General features: G+C 41.2%; 1 protein-coding gene across 1 annotated transcript in view; it reads right to left on the bottom strand.

Annotated features, from left to right (window-relative positions):
* Positions 1–18,722, bottom strand: part of RNF180 (ring finger protein 180) — a 128,333-nt gene that overhangs the window by 10,934 nt on the left and 98,677 nt on the right. Inside the window, 2 exon segments of the mRNA XM_043514740.1 lie at positions 8,140–8,265; positions 15,189–15,414. Of these exon segments, the coding sequence (XP_043370675.1) occupies positions 8,140–8,265; positions 15,189–15,414 (352 nt within the window).

Genomic DNA, 18,722 nt, shown 5'->3' with positions numbered 1-18,722 from the left:
CCCTTGAATATGAAAAGGCCTGAATCAGAAAACCATCAAGGATCATTGTAAGACTGAGCTCCTTCCCAGGCATCTAAAAATGGATCTGGGGTGGGGGTTGGGGGCGGCGGCAAAGAGAATTGTAATTGTCAGGGCAGTGAATTGCCTGTGGCAGGTTATCTTAAATTGTCAGTTAGTATATATTTTTAAGTTATGACAAAGACACCTACACCATATGGATGTGTACCCCTTTTAGCATGTCTATAAATCAAAATCAGTCAAATAAAATTCTGACAATTCTTTTGCACATCAATTATTGTACCATAAAGTCAATATTAACACTATTGGCCCAACCATACCCCTTTGAAACTGATGAGTGTTTTGCCATTGCTTACACTGACAGCAGTATCAAGTCCTGTCCATAGTTGATCTGACTCAGTCCAGAGTCCAGTACCTGGTCCTACTAGCTGGACAGATGCCTGGGGCCATGAAGATCTGGAATCCTCCTCCCAGTCTGGCACGCTAGAGCTCAGCTGAAGAGCCACTTTATGAAAGCTACTCAAAGCAAATGGTAAAGCAGCCTTCTTGGGGATTTATGTAGTCCCCAAAGGAATGGGAGGATGGGTGGATCTGTGCAGTGATGCACTGCCCCTCCTACAATCTGCCCACGCCCAGTTCCTGCTTTGTCACTCACCCCCTTCAATAGCAGTTCAGCCACAAGAAGTCTGGCATAGTCACAGACAATATGCTGGGTGTCCATCTACCATTATTTGATTAACTTTGATGGGGCAGAAAAAGTTGTTTTCTTTGTTTATATATATTACTCATTTGCAAATTCAATTGAGCTCTATTAACCTGTAGATTGCCAGACATCCTTAAATAATCTCCAAATTGACTTCTGCTAGTCATGTGTTTCATCAGGATTTGAGCAGTAGTGATACCAAATGATGGACATTCTGTTAGGCTTATATCATTTATACCCGCTTTCCCAATCATTCTGATTCTGTAGGAGTGCCAAATATCCACTATGATCTACATAGTTATAGCTCATTCATTGACACTGTCATAAGGCAACTAACATAATGGAAAGAAAATCAAATTAGAGTAAAAATTGTTGTGTAACCCTTAAATTTATCATAAAGCTATTGCTAAAATGATTGACATAGATTTGATTCTTTGGACATTACAAGAAAAGTAGTAATTAGGCAATTTAGAGAAATTCAGTCCCCCGATATCAGTTGATAGGAAAAATATTGATCATCAAGTAAGATCATAACTATTGGTACCTCCATAAGCAATCTTGTATTCACTTGCTGTTTTATACAGCCCACAGAACTGTGAGATTAGAATCTACATAGTTATATTGGAAAATGCTCAATGTTTAAAAATAAAAACTTTTATTTTTTAAAACAGTCAGCAGCAAGGGTCAGAGCACGGGCAAACCTGAGTCTAGCAGAGAAGTTCATAGTCAGGTTCAAGGCCTGAGACTATGACCCTGGGTATTGACGAAGTCCAAAAGTAAAGTCCAAATCAAGCTGAGGTCAAAGCCAGGAACTGAGGATCAGGAACGGTTATGGTAACTACAAGAGATCCACACTGTTGCCTGAACACTTCCTCGATGCTCTTTGGGTTTACATAGGGCAGGGAGCCATGAGACTGTCGTCTGTCAAACCCTTGAGGTAGAACTTCCCATGTGTCTGTGTCCACAGCAGGTCATGGGAATGGAGCTGGTTACAGTTACTGCTGGGTGGCAGCCTGGCGATACAAGTTGCCGGGTAGTGCTGCAGTCCTGGGCCCTGGACCCTAAGGGTCTTATGTATCGTTCACATACAAATCTTATAATTAAAGTTATTTCCCATACATAGTTATTTCACATTGCTGTAACTTCCAAGACTTATACTTGAGGTTTTACAAAGGATCAACAATATTTCTTTTGTAGTGTTCCTACAGTACTTAACATATATAAAATTACAATGAGTTCCAGCATAGGTTTCCAAGTTTTAAACCCTAAAAGCCAAAACATATTAAAAAACCCACTTTGAGTTCAGCATCCTTTTTGGCCTTTCACTGTTAAGTGCACAGCCAAACTCTTATGGAATTTACGCCTCTTATAAGTAATATATAGGCCTTCAAAATAGCCTTGCACCATTGTTCATTTGAAGTCTTTTACTCTTTGAAATATTTCAAGATTAATTTAATTTAATTCAAAATTACAAACTTTTACAGCTGCCACAGAAAACTGGCAGCCTTGGTTTGGACAGAAATGAAGGTGATATTTTCTGTATAAATAAGATGAACTGCCATTCAGGGACGTTTATTCTCCTATTTATAAGTTAGATATTTGCACACTAACTCTTGCAATCATTAATTTGAGTTTATAGACTTAAAATTCCATGGACCTCAATAGAATGCTTTTGTCTGTTTTGTTGTATTCCACACAAAGCAGCAATAATATTCTGAACATTAAATAGATAACCAAATACAAATAAGTGACAGCAACCACCACATGCTGTTTTATGGAGTAATAAATTTGGTTCGCGCGGATTAAAATACAAGCCAAAAGGCTGAATAGTATATCTTAATGAGGGATCAGATTTATAAAGAATATAGTGCACGACCGAGATTCTATAGTGCATGCCCTTACAGAACCTTGTGTAGTGCATGAATTTACAAAACCATGTAAAACTCATGCAGGCACTTACTTCCATAATCTAGCATTATTAATGTCAATAAAAAATTGTTTGCTATTTTTCCAGTGCACCACATTGACCAGTTTCATTAAAAATATTTAGCCCATACTGGAAAGTGGCTGTGCAAAGTCCCTCCCCACATTCATAATGTAAAGCTAGCAACAAATTTGTTTTCCTGTCTCAGATTTTCTTCCCTTGGACATAAGCACATAAAAGAACAACTGAGAGTTGTGGGGGGAAAGAGATGAGCCTAGAATTGCTGGAATACCCATACTTTCTCCATCCAGACATCTGTGCTAATTCTATAATTAATACTTTGAGAGACATGACCTTATTGGCTTCTCTGCATCTTGGAATGCACACTAAAACAGGGGTAACTGAATTTCACACTTCAGGATGCAACAGTTATTGAAGGAGTCAGGATGGAATTCTGACACCCACTTGCCCGGCACATGATTGTCCAACTAGCAATAAGTGAATTGTGTGGTGGGTTTGTTTTTTCCCCCCCTTTCTTTTAAAGCATTTGGTATTGACTGCCCTAAAGGCAGCATACCAGATGTTAATTGCATGGCAAATCCTATTTTCTTCTTCTAAAGTCACAAAACTTTACCAGTTAAGGTTGCTAAATAACAATAATGTAAATTATGTATCACAGTTTACAAAATCCAAATACTTAAAACAAGTAAATGAACAGGTAAGGATGTCATACAATAGGTCGCTCTGCACACATAGGGCTAGGTAGAACTTTTAGTCTTAGCCCTGTTTAAGGGGCATACAGCTGCATCATACCAGGGGCAGCACCAAAAGTTACAATTCCTCCCCTGCTCCCCTCACTCTGGGATGGAAATAAGTTGCCTCACCCCTTTTCAAGGTGCAGCTTATATTCCCCCGTGGAGGGGATCACGAGGGCCTGGCTCCTCTTACTCCCTGCCCATCTACAGCCCCTGCTGTTGCTCCTGCACCTTAAGACAATCCAAGCAGCTCGGAGATAAGATGCTTACTCCCCCTGTAGCACCATGTTACAGGTCTAATATGATGGGGCACAATCTAACCCAGGATAAACACATTCTTAACATTTTGCATTTTAAAGAAACATGTTTCACCACAACTTTATTAGATGTATAATATGTGTTATACTTATCTGGATTTCCATAGGTAAATAGTCTCATTCTAGAAGGTGGTTCTCAAACATTTCTATGGAGTGGACCCCATCCTGATAATGACCCTCTCTTGTGGAAACCATCCCTCCATTTGTGATTGTACAGATCATCTCCTCTATAACTAACAATCACAAAGGGCACCCCTCTTGCATCTCACAACCACTTTGCTTTCCTGTGGTAACACATCAAGGACTTACATGGTAAAGTAATGCTAGGAAAATATTTAACATATTTGGACTTCCATGACTTCTCTAGTCTCAATCTCTTCTTCACACACTACTCCTCCTCTTCCATTGACATAGTCACTGACTTTCTTCTCTGGATTTCCACTACCCTCTATTCTTGTGTCCCTCTCTCCTACCTCAAGGTCAGTTTCTCAAAACACAGATTACTCCTAACATACTTCATCTGCTCCAGTTTACTTCTCAGTGACTTCCTCTGAAAGGACCCACAATCATGCTCACGTTTTCCATTACAAAGTCATTCCCTTCTTCAGTTTTGCGATCAGGAGGATGGAAGTACACTATTTCTCTACCCTCCTTGATTCCCATGTTCACCATTCTAGAAGCCCATTCACCTTCTGACTTCTTCCTAAACCCTTTGCCATTCTTGTCCATCCTCCCTTTCCACGCAAGATTGCCGATTTTTCCGAAGAGAAGAACAAGATTCCTCACACCTTCTCTTTCAACATCCTCTCCTCTTCCCATCACCAACACTGAAATTTCTCACCAGTTTTCCTCCTCTAACCCCTCCAGCTACCCAGGGGCCCCTATCCTTTCAATCACTATCATTTCCTTCCTCACCCTCATCAACTTCTCACCTTCCTTCTAGTTTCTTCTCTACAGAAGAGAAGAATGCTCCGATTCCCTCATCCTGAAAAAAATAATTTCAATCTTGACCCAACCTTCCTCTCCAGCTATGAATTCATCTCCCATTTTTCCTTTCTTTTCCACAATTAGTGAACGCACCACCACCTTAAATTCCTAAATTTCTCCCTTTCATGTCACCCCTAATCTCCTCCAGACCAGCTTCTAACCTATTCACTTTATTGACACTGCTCTCATTGAAGTCTCTAATGACCTATTCCTAGCCAAATCTTAGGGCATCTACATCTTCTTTAATCTCTTGGCTACTTTTGACCCTCTTAAATATACCCTCCTCCTTGAAATCCTGTCCTCACTTGGCTTTTGTGATTCCATCCTCTCTGGGTCCTCCTGTTTCTGTTCTGGTTGTTCTTTCAATGTCTTCTTGGCTGGTTCTCCTCTCCCTTTCACTTTCCATGAGGCTCCATCTCTGAAATACTCCTCTTTTCCCTCAGCACCCTTTCTTTGGGTTATCTCATCCCCTCAAGGCTGCTTGCTTCTACCACCATCTTTACACTGAACACTCAAAAAAAATTACCCTTCGACTCTTGTTTGTCTCCTCAGTCCAATTCTATCTCTGGGCCTCTTTAACATTTCTTCTTGGAAGTATTGTTTTCAATTTAAACTTAATATAGCATTTTATGGAATTCATCTTTGTTCCTAAACCCTTCCCATTCTTCTCTTTCTCTATCATCGGTGAGAACCAAAGGCTAACTAAGAGAGCTCCTGTTTCTGTTCTGGTTGTTCTTTCAATGTCTTCTTGGCTGGTTCTCCTCTCCCTTTCACTTTCCATGAGGCTCCATCTCTGAAATACTCCTCTTTTCCCTTAGCACCCTTTCTTTGGGTTATCTCATCCCCTCTCCAGGCTGCTTGCTTCTACCACCATCTTTACACTGAACACTCAAAAAAAATTACCCTTCGACTGTTGTTTGTCTCCTCAGTCCAATTCTATCTCTGGTTCTCCTCTCCCTTTCACTTTCCATGAGGCTCCATCTCTGAAATACTCCTCTTTTCCCTCAGCACCCTTTCAGAACCAAAGGCTAACTAAGAGAGCTGGTCAGGTGCAGCCGCACCGACCAGCCTGTCCTGGTGCAGCTGCACCGCCAGCCACCAGTACTCCAGACAATGTGGTAAGGAGGCAGGGAGCAGGGTGGGTTGGCTAGAGGTCAGGGGAGTTCAGGGGGTGGTCAGGGACCGGGGGTGTGGATAAGGATTGGGGCAGTCAGAGAGCAGGGAACAGGGTGGTTGAATGGGGGCAGAGGTCCCGGGGGGGCAGTCAGGGGACAGGGAGAAGGGGTGATTGGATGGGGGGCAGGAGTCCTGGGGGGGCCAGTCAGGAAGGAGAGGGGGGTCAGATAGGGGGCAGGGGCTGGGCCATGCCTGGCTGTTTGGGAAGGCACAGCCTCCCCTAACTGGCCCTCCGTACAATTTCAGAAACCCTATGCGGCCTTCATGCCAAAAAGTTTGCCCGCTCTAGAAATACATTATAATAAAGATGACTGGATAATTTATAAGGGGTACTTATGATCCAGTTATGTTCTGTGACTGATAAGAGGTATTTGTTATTGCAAGTGTTTTCTGTAATGCATGAAATAATGATATTTTTAACTCATTACGAACTACCTCTTGCCAACATTGTCAGTACTGACTGGATCAAATACCCATTTAGTTCATCAATCAGGTAGACTGAGATATCATAAAATCAGACTTCAATCTCCCCTCCTGGGGTCACGTAGTAATTTTTGTTGTCAGAAGGGGGTTATGTTACAATGAAGTTTGAGAACCCCTGCTTTAATTGAATATTATAATACCAGTTAATATAGTATATAAGCAAATCTGGCTTTGATGAGTGTTTTATATAGTGTATGTTCAGTTGTCTTCTTGACTACACCTGTGCAGTCTCATTTAATTTAAGGGGCTTACATAAATATAAATGAATGCAGAATATGGCTTATTTTGTCCAATATATAAAAGTCTAGATAGGCATGTATTTACTTCCACTTACCACAATTAAAAAAAAATCCCTTCTTTAAATCTTTTTAAACTCTGGTTTTGCAGAGGCTCTTCAATTCCAGAAAGAGTTACTTTACAATTTCATCTTCAAAAATAAACCAAAAACGAATGCTAGAAAATAATACAATCTTCTGGTTTAGCTCTTACATAACAAGTGATCTTTCATCAAAACATTTCTGATGAGTTTATTTTTTGATAATTGTATACTTATGCACTCTTGTGAAATATTTCAGCACATTTTAAAGTCCCTCTTTTGTATGTGCAGTTAGCACATCTGCAAATACAAATGGGCATTTGCATAAGCAGACTGAATATCGGGGCATCTAATTACTGATTAACACATGCAAATGAAAAGGAATACTTGTGGCACCTTAGAGACTAACAAATTTATTAGAGCATAAGCTTTCGTGAGCTACAGCTCACTTCATCGGATGCATTTGGTGGAATGCATCCGATGAAGTGAGCTGTAGCTCACGAAGCTTATGCTCTAATAAATTTGTTAGTCTCTAAGGTGCCACAAGTACTCCTTTTCTTTTTGCGAATACAGACTAACACGGCTGCTACTCTGAAACATGCAAATGAGTTATACATTCAAAAGAATTATGTATAAAAGGGAGGCCCTCAAAAATGCTGTCCCTAAGCTCTAACTAGGATCCTACCAGTTAAAATTTATATCACACAGCATGACAAATTGGAAGAGGAGTATAATAGCAAAATCAAAGCATCTGCCAAAATTGTGGCGTGTACTCATCGTTTCCCTTCCTGTTTTCTCCCAGGAGAATGATCCACATTTGGTGGAGTGAACTTTGTATGAATAACTCCCTTTGCTTGAAACCTTCTTACTATTTCCATGACCCTGCAGATTTTAACGTTTTATGTACTTAATACAACCTTCAAAAAGAGAAGGCTTAAATAAAATATGTTCAGATTGGGTGTTTTATTACGAAAATTTACACTCCATCTATAACAATATATCATTTCTTGAACACTGAATGTTTTGAAAGCCCAGACATCTGGGCACCCATACATACAATGCACTCCATTTAAAATATGGTTCATGCAGCAATTGGTTGCATTTGACAAAAAGGTTTCCAAAATAAAGAGTATAATAAATATTTTATCTGTTCTAAGAGAAAAACAATCACAGCGGAGATGTGCTATACTGATGCTTGGAAAAGAAAAGCTAGCAAGGAGTTCGCTGGACTAGAAATAGAAGAGCTACAAAACTGAGTATCTCTGTGTAAAGAAAATAGGAACCTGTGAACATGTTCTTCTTAGTTATTTAGAATCTGAAAGACAACAATTTTACATTTTTCAGGACAATTGCACATGAAAATTAAGACGTAACTGCACACGAACATGCTTGAAAACTAGGCTCTGCAGGTCTACACTGTTATACTGTAGAAACAATGTTTTTTGCAATGATTTTCTTACCTTCACAAACTCTGAACGGTTTCCTGCAGCTGGGCAGGGGGCATTTTGCAGAACTTGATTTTTGAAAGCTCTCTTTTAATTTTAAATATTCTGTTGGGAAGAAAGATTTCGTGGAGTTGTTCAGTTCTGTAATTAATGGAAAAGAAGATATAATTATAAAATGAATACATGCAGAAAATGTCTTTGGACAAACGAATCATACAAAAAATAAAAATGCCTTATCTATTGTATAGCATATCTGTAATTACTACATGTCTTTAGGTCTTTTCAAGTCTATGTAGATCACAAGAGAATGAAATTTTGCGGATATAGAATGCATAATTCTTAAAATTTATTCTTCAGCCTCCTTATCTCCAAGCTTCCTACTGACAAATGAAACTAAGACCAAGGAAAAAATTTTTATTACAAATATTCCACTTTTAAAATGAAGCAGGAACACACATTAAAAAAATAGATGCACACAAGCTGTAAGTGACCACAGGCAGCATCTACCACATACTTACTCAAACAATCCCTATTACAAAGTAGTGATGATCCAATGTACAGACATACACAATTTGATCCAATGTACAGCATGTACAATTAGATAGCCTTGATAAACATCAAGAAAATGCTTTTATATTTATTAAACAGAGTCTATACATCTGATTGTGATTCCATTACTCAGGTTACATTCTGGTATTTCTTTTAAATGCAGTGAAGCCATATCAGTTATCAAGACTAGTAGACAGGACTGGGGATTGAAAAATTGTCTAGAACATTTATTTACAGCAGGGGTGAGCAAACTTTTTGTCCCAAGGGCTACATCTGGGAATAGAATTGTATGGCGGGCCATGAATGCTCGCAAAATTGGGGTTCGGGTACAGGGGAGTGAGGGCTCCAGCTGGGATGCAGGTTCTGAGGTGGGGTTGGAGAGGAGAGGTTTGGGGTGCAGGAGGGTGCTCCGGGCTGGGATCGAGGGTTTGGAAGGCAGGAAGGGGATCAGGGCTGGGGCAGGGGGAGGCTCGGGGTGCAGGCCCCAGGCGGTGCTTACCTCAAGTGGCTCCTGGAAGCATCAGCATATCCCTTTTCCCGGCTCCTATGTGGAGGCGTGGCCAGGAGGCTCTGCACATGGCCACATCCGCAGGCACTGCCCCTGCAGTTCCCATTGGCTGCGGTTCCCAACCAATGGGAGCTGTGGGGGCAGCACTTGGGGCATGGGCATCATGCAGAGCGGAGCCCCCCGGCTACCCCATGCGTAGGAGCCAGAGGTGGGCTATGCTGCTGCTTCCAGGAGCTGCATGGAGTGGTCCCCGACCCTGCTCCCTGGCTGGAGCGTGACAAGCCTCAGACCCCACTCCCCAGCGAGAGCTTGAGGGCCGGATTAAAACGGCTGGTGGGTTGAATTCAGCCCACGGGCTATAGCTTGCCCACCCCTGATTTATAGTCACACCCATATTGTGAGTTAACAGGAATTATTTAACCAATGCTGTTTTGAACCAAAGACATTTTCTTGGAAGATGGGATTAATAACCCTCTGGGATGAAGAGTTATTAATCCCAAGAAGCTATTACTTACTTTAATAATATTACGCCCAAAATATTTCTTTTGTCCTAAATCTTCTAAAATGTTTTGAAAATAGGAACACAGCCCAGCACGGGCAGGATCTTGTTTACCACATTAACCTACCCATAGCAACTGGACAACTGGAAAAAGTCTAATGTAGTGCCCATCTTTAAAAAAGGGAAGGAGGAGGATCCGGGGAACTACACGCCAGTCAGCCTCACCTCAGTCCCTGGAAATATCATGGAGCAGGTCCTCAAGGAATCAATTCTGAAGCACTTTGAGGAGAGGAAAGTGATCAGGAACAGTCAGCATGGATTCACCAAGAGCAAGTCATGCCTGACTAATCTAATTGCCTTCTATGACGAGATTACTGGCTCTGTGGATGAGGGGAAAGCAGTGGATGTGTTATTCCTTGACTTTAGCAAAACTTTTGATACAGTCTCCCACAGTATTCTTGCCAGAAAGTTAAAGTAGTATGGGCTGGATGAATGGACTATAAAGTGGATAGAAAGCTGGCTAGATCGTCAGGCTCATCAGGTAGTGATTAATGGCTCCATGTCTAGTTGGCAGTCGGTATCAAGCGGAGTGCCCCAAGGGTCAGTCCTGGGGCTGGTTTTGTTCAATATCTTCATTAATGATCTGGAGAATGGCGTGAACTGCACCCTCAGCAAGTTTGCAGATGACACTAAAATGGGAGGAGTGGTAGATACACTGGAGGGTAGGGATAGGATACAGAGGGACCTAGACATGTTCCCCTCTATCCGACATTGGTGAGGCCCCACCTGGAGTACTGTGTCCAGTTTTGGGCCCCACACTACAGGAGGGATGTGGAAAAATTGGAGAGCGTCCAGCAGAGGACAACAAAAATGATTAGGGGACTAGAACACATGACTTATGAGAAGAGGCTGAGGGAACTGGGATTGTTTAGTCTGCAGAAGAGAAGAATGAGGGGGAATTTGATAACTGCTTTCAACTACCTGAAAGGGGGATCCAAAGAGGATGGAACTAGACTGTTCTCAGTGGTACCAGATGACTGAACAGGGAGTAATGGTCTCAAGTTGCAGTGGGGGAGGTTTAGGTTGGATATTAGGAAAAATATTTTCACTAGGAGGGTGGTGAAGCACTGGAATGGGTTACCTAGAGAGGTGGTGGAATCTCCTTCCTTAGAGGTTTTTAAGGTCAGGCTTGACAAAGCCCTGGCTGGGATGATTTAGTTGGCGATTGGTCCTGCTTTGAGCAGGGGGTTGGACTAGATGACCTCCTGAGATTCTATGATTCTAATACACCCAAAGAAACCAACAATGAGGAAAAAAAATCTTTAAAATGTTTTCCCTAGTATAGCAAGGAACAGGATTTCAGATTCAAGAGATAGGTCTGCAGAATCAGTAGATAAGAGGAAAGGCTTTTAAAATCCAAGCACTGGCTACCAGAACTCATTTCCAGGGCCAAGTCAACGTGGCTCCCATTTACTACTAACTGTTGTGCCCACAATTTAAAACTGTGCCTTTAAAAGACAGAGGCCACATAAGGCTCAGATGAAAAATCAAACCCCAGATGCACACAGAGTTATGTACCCGAGTCATTGGGCTCAGTTTTTAAAGTAATAAACTTTGATATAGTTTTATGTACAGCCCTAGATGCCCCATCAGTGATAGATGCTTTATAAACTTTTTAAAGGCCAAATCTTTTCCTCTGTACTGAAGCAGAGAAAGCCGAGCTTGGTGTAGACAGGTTCCAAAAAGACTAGGGCTGCAGTAACCCTTGCTATTGGAGGTAAAGGTCAGCAGATTTGCGTAATCAGAAGATCCACTGGCCTTGTTCCCAGTCATCCCCAAGCTTGCCCCTTGAAATTCTACTGTGCAAGGATGCAGTGTCCCATAGAGCTAACCTTCATGGCACCCAGAGAGAGTACAGAAATCCCCAAATCCTTTCACCATCCCTAGAAACCTTCACTAATGAGGAGGAAGGGGCCAGATTTGACCCTAAATAAATTGACAATTTATAATGTGAACAACCTGCATACTTCTTTACTGGTGATTTTCAATATATGCAAAAGCTTTACATACCAACTGAATACATTTTGATTAAAGTACTATTAGGACCAAGAGGAAATAGCCTCAGATGAGATTCTGCTGGACTCTAACTGGATCCACACAGTATGTTCTAGTTTCCTCCTACTAGACAATACATATTATACTCCTGGGGGAATTCTGCGCCAACAAAATAACAATTCTGCATTTTTTTGACAAAAAAATGCGATCGAATCTAGCTAATTTCAATTATGCTGGTAATTTAATTTATTTAAACTACAATACAGTGGATGGAGAACGTGTGTGGGGAACTTTGGGGGAAATCCCCAAACCCCCTCCATCTAACAGTAATGTAGCTAGTATTGACCCTTTACTTCTAATTATTAGTCAACAAATATATGCAGCCATATGCTTAGTGTTACATCACAGGCAACTGAAGAGCAAGTGAGGGCTGGGACTCCAACTCACAGTTTATACTGGCTACTGACCATTTCCAAAAAGATCAGTAGCGAACAGTTCACAGAGCACGTTTTGATAGGAAATTTTTCCAGTCCAAAAATTTAGACCAGTTCTAATCACTAAAGCGCCATAAGCATTTATAAGGCCATACCTGTCCTTTACACCATTCTGGCAATGTAAAGGAGCCTTACAATTTTTATACCTGTTTTATGCTCCTGGGGAATTCACTAAACACAATTCACTAAGCAGGCAGGCTGCTACATTGTTCCCTCAGGCAGAGGACAGAGCCTGCCCCATGCCTACTTCTTGAGAAATACCCCAAAGCCCTGCTCTTCCATGCAGGGCATGCGGCAATAGCGAGTGAGAGGGACAGTATCTCATACACACGACTACCCAGGTCCCCCACTCCCAAGGCAGTGATTTACATCTTTACCAGCTGCTCTGGGTGCCCAAACCAACGCGTCTGTACTGCCAGGGAGTGGATGCATGATCACTCTTGCCGCTTTCCTTTGTTTCCCCGTCAGAAGTCATTTTTCTGCGGGTAAGCAAAGAAATCTGCAGGGGCCATGAATTCTGCATATGCTCAGTGATGCAGAATTCCCCCAGGAGTACCATTAGTCAAAACATTTCAACCTTGATCAAAATTAGGCATCTAAATCCATATTTAGGTTTCTGTAAAAGTTGCCAGATTTTCAGAGGAGATTAGCACCAACAATTCCCATTGGCTCCAGCTGCAGGAGCTCTGCACCTCTGAAAAAAATCACTTATTTAGGTGCCTCGATATGGAACACTAAGTGATGCAGCAAGGTAGATTTGAACATTTACCTACACCTCTCTTGCCTTGTGACATGCAACTTTCAGTTATGGTTTTAGATAGTATTCAAAACTGCACAGGAAAAAAAAAAAGTGAATTTCGAGCACTCCCTAGCTGTTTCCGAAGAGGGCTTTTTAAAACAAAATGAGATACTAAAAAGACACTTGCAGAAAGTATTATTCAGAATATATAATACCCTAGTAGGGGAAATCAGGTTTCCAGTCCTTAGTATTAGTGTAAAAATTATATATATAAATATATATAAAAAGGGCAAATTCTTCATTAGCCTGCAGAGATTTATAGCAGCAATCACTTTTTAAACAGCACTTTAAAAAGTCTTAAGGAATCTTCCATGAGAAAGCCTATATGTATCCTTCAGATTAGTCTGGCACCACTCATTTCCCCATATGTATTGATTTATTATTCCCCTACGAATATTGTATCAATTTCTTTGTTGATTTAACACTTGCTCAACATATAATGAATTGGCAACTATAAACACATTTTCCTTAGTATTTTTATACTATAACAAGGCAAACTAGATTTTTGGTTTTCAAGTAAGCAGGTTAGAGATATTACACTGTAACAGTATATGAATTACACTGGACTACAAAATTCCTTCATTAAAATGATTCATACTAATCACATCTCAAGCTTGTTGTGCCTTCCTGTTCTTGAGGTTGTATTACAGCGTGGCCACACACATGAAGTCAAACTTTTGACTTTTATAAAGCCACATATTGGAATAAGGACACAATTACAAAAATAAAATGCTGCAAGTATTTCACTTTTAAGAAATTACATACATACTGTACCTCAAAAAAACTTAACATTTTTGCAACTACATTTTAGCATTTACTCAGGTTTTCTCCATGATATTTTATTATAGCATACTTTGTGTAAAGAGGAGAAGCTTTTCCCCAGATAACTTCTTATGCCAACAGCACTTATGTACTGTGGATGAAATCCACTCCATCTTCATAAAGCCAAAAGGTTATCAAGTTTTATACATATTGAGTATGGAGGGACTGCAGCCTTTATGCACCAGACGCAAAGGGTGTTAGAGGTACTCATTCTGCATAAGCATTGGATCTCTGTCCTGACGCCGTTACATCCCTCCCTACCAGCCTATGTGGGGTTGGTGCGGAGACCCTCTCTGCATCATGCAAGGAATATACAGGCATGCCTGTATGATCTCTCTGGCCACACTGATCTGTGCATCCTCTATGCACAGCTAAAGTGGGACAGAGGGCCTTGCCCCCATATCACAAGTGAATTTTACCTACTGTTGAGTGTGCCTTTTAACATATTTGAACTTACAATTTTGCCCCACCTCTTCCCCAAAGACCTCACTCGTTTTACATAGTATAATCAGCCCTTGCTTTCCCCACATCCCTGTTCACCTTGAACAACAGCTACCATTCACCTTTTCTCCCTAGCTCTACAGAATCAGAAGAGCAGAGCTCAGGAGTCTGGGGGGCAGGCTAGCCAGTGTCTGAGGCTCAGATCCTCCAAGGTATTTATATGCAAAATGGGAGTTAGGCGTCTAACTACCTTTGAGAATCTGGGTCTAAGAACAGAATTAGATGGTGGACCTTGACAGTTGTCAGGTTTTATTTTAGTCTATGATGAAATTAGTTTAAGATGAATAGAGAAATTATTGTTGTGATTAAGTGTAAAAATTTGGAAAGTAGCCTTTTTAGGGACATATTCCGACAACACGTGCAAGTATAAAGTTTGGAGTTTGTGGTTGTTAAATTACACTGAGCCAAAGAAACAAAAGACATCAAGGGTAAATTTCAAAAAGGAAACATTTTTTTTAAAAAAAAGTATTTCCTCTGCAAAAGCTAATAAATATTTAAGAAGGAATGCACAGGAAGAGTTATTGCACCAAAACTGGAAATTAAATGCAACCAGTAAAGTCTGAAATAGAGAGATTTTAGTCACACTTCATGCAAACAAATCTCAATGCACTCAACTATGGAGTCATTAATGGTGTGCGTCACTGGGCCAAATTCTGCTCTGAATATACTTATTCTGGATTTACCAAAACGTACATTATTATTTATATGATAACAGAATGTAGCTGACTGTATACTGTTAGCAGGGCTCTTGCTATATTTTTAGCTGCATATTTATTCAGAGCAAAAATGGGAAAGTTACAAGCGTTTTCTATATTTAAAAAAGAATCATTTTTATACCTGTTTGGAAAAAGACTCTGGCAATTATAGTACGGCACAGTGGACACGGAGTGTTGGTTGGGTTGTCTTTGGCAAGCATCCGCAAGCAAGGTTCACAAAAGATGTGCTGGCATGGATAGCACATGTATGGATTGAAATAAACATCCAAGCACACTGCACAGAGGTAGCTTTCTTTATCTCCTCTTTGTTCATGCTCATCATCTGTATTCAGGTCATCATTCAGAGTCTGCAAGGAAAAAGAAAAGAAAAATCTCTTCAGAGCTCAGTTTAAAAAACTTTCAGATCAGTCAAGTAGGAGGGAAGGTGGTCTATTATATCTAAGAAATAAAGGTATGATTCCCAATGATTAATACATAATTCTTTCAAAGAGTTGATGAAGCATCATCAAGTGACAGAAATGTTTCCCTCAATATGCTTGTTGTAAGAGGCAAGTACAGACATCGAACCTGGGAGCCTAAAAGTAAAGAGAAATCTGGAACCAAAAAAAATGGGATAAAAATACAGCAATTTACAGATTCCTGCCCTTCCTATAAATATTTTCTCAGTAATTTTATAACAAAGTGCTGCTAAGTTTAAACACAAATTTAGTAACCATAAAAAACACACTATGTGCATTTCTTCTGCCTTTGAAAGAACATTATCCATTTGTGGAAGGCATGCTCCAGCGAGGATGACGACTCAAATTTTGACAAGTGCATGGTTTTGCCAAAACCAGTTGCTATGCATTTTTGTAAGCTAATCTACTTGTAGGACCATGAATCTGGTCCTTCTATATAGAGGACCTTCTGCAGATTCCATGAGCATTAAAGCCTTGCACCTTTATGCAAAGTACTAGCCTCAGACAAGCTCTCATTCTTGCTCAGAAATGGGACCTGTACATCAGCCACCCGGTAACGTGGGCCTATCCATTAGGATTTCCCTCGTCTCTGAACTGCTGTGGAAATTTAATGATTAAGGAGCCCTTACTGTAGGGTTGCCCCTTTATGAAGTTAGAAGACAAGTTGGAAAACAGAAGCAATGAAGTAGAATTGGTGTTTAGCAGAAGACAGAAAATGCACTGCAGGAATTTAGCAGCACTGTGGCAGTGAGGAAAAATCAGAAGTCAGCCATGTGACAACCCATGAACAAAATCTACTATGAAGCCCAGAGAACTGGAAAAAAGTCAACCCTCTGCTGTCCCAGGAAGGGATACGAGTTTTGGGAGAAAAAGGAGAGATTTTGGGGGAGAAGGTAGAGATCGTCTGACTACCCGAGAGTTAGAAATGTTGTGGGGGTCAATTAAGCAGTCCAGTGAGCTGGAGGCAAAATGACTTGGAAGATCCCAAAATAATGGGAGGTTCACAGGAAGGTTTGGAATCTTTATAACATGCGCATGCAGAGAAATCCCAGAGTCCATTGCAATTAGTAAGATGGAAGTAACTCTAATGTGCAGTGAGACCCTATTTAGGAGTAATTTATTGTAGTGGATCAGGACTGCAAGTTTAAAATTTTTTTTTTTAAAAAGCGTATATAAAAACCCAGCTTTATACACCCTTTGTAAAAGGCCTACAATCCCTGCCTACTTACAGGGAATTGCCAACATACAGTAAAGAAACTGGTGCAACATAAGCTGAATGAGAGCTAAGTAGCAGTTTAAAAGATCACCTAACCAAAGTCTCAAGTTGAACTATTATTGTTGTTCATTATTTGTAATATGGCAATGCCCAGATGCTCCAATCAAGATCAGCACTGCGCAAAGTGCTTTACAAGGGTAAATCAGATGACTGTCCCAGCTTTAAAGAGTTTACAATAGGGATGAAATATGACAGCTGCTTGTAGAATACTATGGAAGTAAAAGAGGGGCAAGATAAGAATGCCAATGGTAGGAACATATCACCACTAATGCACTCTTCTCATGCCCAGATGCAGCATTGTGGGGGATTTTGCTCCAGCATTCTCTGGTGGTCACTTCCATAGCCCAGCAATGGCACATCTCTATCCAAGTCTTCTCTGGCCCGGCCCTCTGGCCGGGCATGGGCAATGGGGGCAAAGAGATGAGAGGGGCCATACTTCTCACTTTTGAGCACTGAAGTCAGCAGGGGAGCAATGAAGAGGTCGGGGAGAGAAGAAAGAGGGCAGAACCTCGTTGGCTCCTGACTGGAGCTGAGTGGCATAATAGCAGAGTTCCTTCCCTTCTGGCATGACAAAGGGGTGTCCAAGCCAAAGTGAATGAGTGGCACTGGGGCCCCTTGCACTAAGTCACAAGGCTACTAACTCAGATTTGGCCTTGCCACCCTTCCATCATGACAGATGAGATGCCAGGACAAAGCTGAGTGATTTGCATTGCAACCTGCCACATAAGGTCACACCACCACTCAGATTTGGACCATTTTGGTTGCTTGCCTAGGTCCTCACTTTTGTGGTCCTCCCAGTGCCCTTGCAAATTAAAAGTTCAACTCCCTTCCTGGGTAACAAAAGATCCAACTGTAAGTCCAAATAAATAGCTAAACTAATAGTTCTTCTTCCCCTCTTGAACTACTCGAAAGTCTTCTGTTTTTCCCCTTACTCCTGGACCCTAACAATTTCCTCCTACACTGCTGTATCCTCAGCAGGATCCCCCCCACTGCTGCCCTTCCCCTGGGACTCCAGCAGTTTGCACCAGGGGTCTCCCTGCTCCTTACAGGCCTCATCTCAAGTCCTTCCTCACAGGAGCCTGATCTGCTCTCTTTGTATCTCTTCCAACCGGACTTCCCCAGGTCCTTCCCAGAGATATTTCTCACCTTGCTCCTCTCTCCTGGGTCTCTTCTTCCCTAGACTGAGTTCACAGTTCAGTTTCTTGCTCTAGTCCCCACTGAACTAGAACTGGTCATTTTAATTAGGTCTCCATCACCCTCAGCTGTTTGGTCATAGGCAAGGCTGAACCTGGTTTGACTTAAAGGGCCAGCCAGCAACAGTATCCAAAGCAATAATAAAATAATAATAATACTCAAGCCTTATATAACACTTGTGATCCAGAGACACTTTATAAAAAGAGGTAAGTAGCATTAGCCCCATTTTACAGATTGGGAAACTTAGACACAGAAAAAAGTGACTTTTCCAAGATCATCCAAAAGGTGAGTAGCAAAGCTGGTAACAGAACTCAGAATTCCTGAGTCCCAGTCCAGTGCTATATCCACTACGTTCCCCAGAAACAGAGATGAAGGGATACATTTAAATTGTAGATGGGGAAACCAGGAGATTAAGCATGTGAGACAGGAGTATAGAATGAGAATGAGGTTGTAAACCTGGGTAACTGGAAGGATGGTACCAATTTATATCTCTCTCTTTATATCTATATAGATATAGTGACAGAAGGGAGTGGGAACAGCTGGATGGTGGAGGAGCTTTGTGTACACTATGTTCAGTCTGAATTGGCAGCTGGACATCCAGGTAAAAATGTTAGAAAGACCACTGAAAATGAGGGGCTAAATGAAGGAGAGGTCTGAGATAGAGTACCAGATTTAGGAAATATTGGTAGAGGGATAGTACTTACAACCAAGTAACTGAAATAAAAAA

The sequence above is a fragment of the Dermochelys coriacea genome, chromosome 5 (assembly GCF_009764565.3).
Source record: "Dermochelys coriacea isolate rDerCor1 chromosome 5, rDerCor1.pri.v4, whole genome shotgun sequence".
NCBI classification, from domain to species: domain Eukaryota; kingdom Metazoa; phylum Chordata; order Testudines; family Dermochelyidae; genus Dermochelys; species Dermochelys coriacea.
The sequence above is the reverse complement of the archived record's forward strand: the minus strand, read 5'-3'. Positions and strand labels throughout refer to the sequence as shown.